This window comes from Sinocyclocheilus anshuiensis, unplaced genomic scaffold, assembly GCF_001515605.1.
Source record: "Sinocyclocheilus anshuiensis isolate Anshui unplaced genomic scaffold, SAMN03320099.WGS_v1.1 scaffold2375, whole genome shotgun sequence".
Lineage (NCBI taxonomy): Eukaryota > Metazoa > Chordata > Actinopteri > Cypriniformes > Cyprinidae > Sinocyclocheilus > Sinocyclocheilus anshuiensis.
This window is the reverse complement of record NW_015541652.1, coordinates 56,379-58,679: the sequence shown is the minus strand read 5'-3', so window position 1 is coordinate 58,679 and position 2,301 is coordinate 56,379. Positions and strand designations below refer to the sequence as shown.

Here is a 2,301-nt window from a genome sequence, read left to right as displayed (position 1 = left end):
TCTTGTGATCGATATGATACCTCTTCATTCACTGCTACGAATTGATGGCGGTCAGATAAGTACGATTTGAACCATGTTAATGCACTTCCATTAATGCCAACAAAGTTTTCTAGTCTATTCAATGTTGTGGTCAATAGTGTCGAACGCAGCGCTAACTCTAATGAGAGCAGTCTCAGTACTATGATACGGTCTAAATCCTGACTGGAAATCCTTACAGATACCATTTTTCTCTAAGAAGGAATACAATTTGTGTTGTTGGTTTAGATGATTTAACAAGTTTATACAATTCTTCCTCTCCTATAGTAGAGAATGAGTGGAATTGTTTCTCAGGGGATCTATAGCACACTATCTGATGTGATACTGTAGAGTCAAATAAAGTAATTACTGCTGTGCTGTTGGGAAATGTCAACACCTGTTGATGCTTTGTTTTTCGTAAATTTAGCCTCTGTATTGAATAAATACCTGGGGTTATGTTTGTTTTCTTCTAAAAGAGACGAAAAGTAATGAGATCTAGCAGTTTTTAATGCTTTTCTGTAGGATAGGGTACTTTCCAGCCAAGCAATACGAAATACCTCTAGTTCTGTTTTCTCCAGCTGCGCTGTGTGTGTGTGTGTGTGTGTGTATATGAGTGTGTGTGTGTGTGTGTGTGTGTATATGAGTGTGTGTGTGTGTGTGTGTGTGTATATGAGTGTGTGTGTGTGTGTGTGTGTGTATATGAGTGTGTGTGTGTGTGTGTTATTATGTTGTGTGTGTAATCAATATTCTTTCTTTGTAGAAACTCTACAAAGAGAAGTTTAACTCAGAGAAAGGCAAATCAAACTACTCACAGATGAAGGATCTGCCCGACGTCACACACGCCATTCAGGTCAACAAACACCAGAGCAATGTAAGAGCACACACACACACACACTCACATTTTTACAATAGAAAAAATATGTCCCCAAAAGGAGGTTTTATGAGGTTTTGTCAAATTAGTCCTCTGAATGATGCTCAGTGAGGTCTCATCTGTCTTTTATTAGCGTCACACACTGTCATGAGCGTTTTGCATTCAGCTAAACACATTTGTTTTGAGCTGCTCTGACTCTCAGCAATGTGTTGCTGAAGGTGGCGTATCGCCGAGGGAAGGAGGAGCTTCATAAATTCAGTGAGGTGATGGACAGACCTGACATCCGGAACGCCACACACGCCAGTAAACTCGCCAGTGACGTGAGTGCTGCTCCTCATACAGGTGTTTGTGTGACACGTGTGTGCTCAGGAATAATGCGTGGCGTCCTCACAGGTGGCCTACAGGAGTAAAGTGGACACGTTTGACCAGCGAGCGCTGCTGGAGCGACCCGACATACAACACGCCAAAGAGGCCACGCGACTGGCCAGTCAGGTACGAGACACGTCACGTGATCGGTCTTCAGTTTGTTCACTGATGCACGTGTTAAAGCCATTCTCTCCTCACTGGTCTCAGATTGTCTCTGTTTCTGCAGGTCAACTACAAGCAGAAGTTTGAGAAGAATCTGAGAGAACAGAAGCCGCAGTACAACCCCAGCGAGTGTGTGAGCTTCAGACAAACACAGGCCGCGTCAGCTCTGGCCAGTCAGGTGACTCACACACACACACACTCACTCATACACACACACACTCACTCACGCACACACACTCACTCACACACATACACACACACACACCACACACACACACACACACACACACACACACACATACACTCACGCTGAATGGCTGTCCAGGATGATCTGTTCTCTTCATTCAGCTCATGTTGTTTTGCTCCTCTAAAGATGCGTCTGATTCCTGCCAGACTGCACTGGTGTCCATGGAAACACTTTCACAGCCGTTTGAGGAGATTTTCCCTTGTTGAGTCATTATGGTGTATGAGGAGTGTGTGCATGTGTTCATCACACGTGTTTGTGTGTGTGTGTGTGTGTGTGTGTGTGTGACAGGTGAAGTACAGTCAGAAGAAGCTGCAGGCCGTCACTGATTTACCCAACCTGCTTCATCTGGGCCACGCGCTCCATGCCAGCAAACTACAGAGCAACGTACAGACTCTGATTCACTCGTCTGATGATTCTGTTACATTCTGCATCAGCTGTGATGATTAGTTTGTGTTGAGATTCATTTTGATCTGTGTTTGCAGTGGAAATATAAAGAGGAATACGAGAAGAACCGGGGGAAGTCGCAGATGGAGTTTGTGGACACACAGATATATAAAGTGTCAAAGGAAGCGCAGAAGATGCAGAGCGAGGTGATGTGTGTGTGTGTGTGTGCGTGTGTGAGTGCGCGTGTGCGTGTGTG

The 2,301-nt window shown here is 44.8% G+C and overlaps 1 protein-coding gene across 1 annotated transcript in view; it reads left to right on the top strand.

Moving 5' to 3' along the window:
* The window catches only part of LOC107690865 (nebulette-like), a 22,703-nt gene that overhangs the window by 15,637 nt on the left and 4,765 nt on the right, over window positions 1–2,301 (top strand). The window contains exon 14 of the mRNA XM_016489284.1: window positions 2,144–2,251. Within this exon, the coding sequence (XP_016344770.1) occupies window positions 2,144–2,251 (108 nt within the window). The remainder of the gene's footprint in view (window positions 1–2,143; window positions 2,252–2,301) is intronic.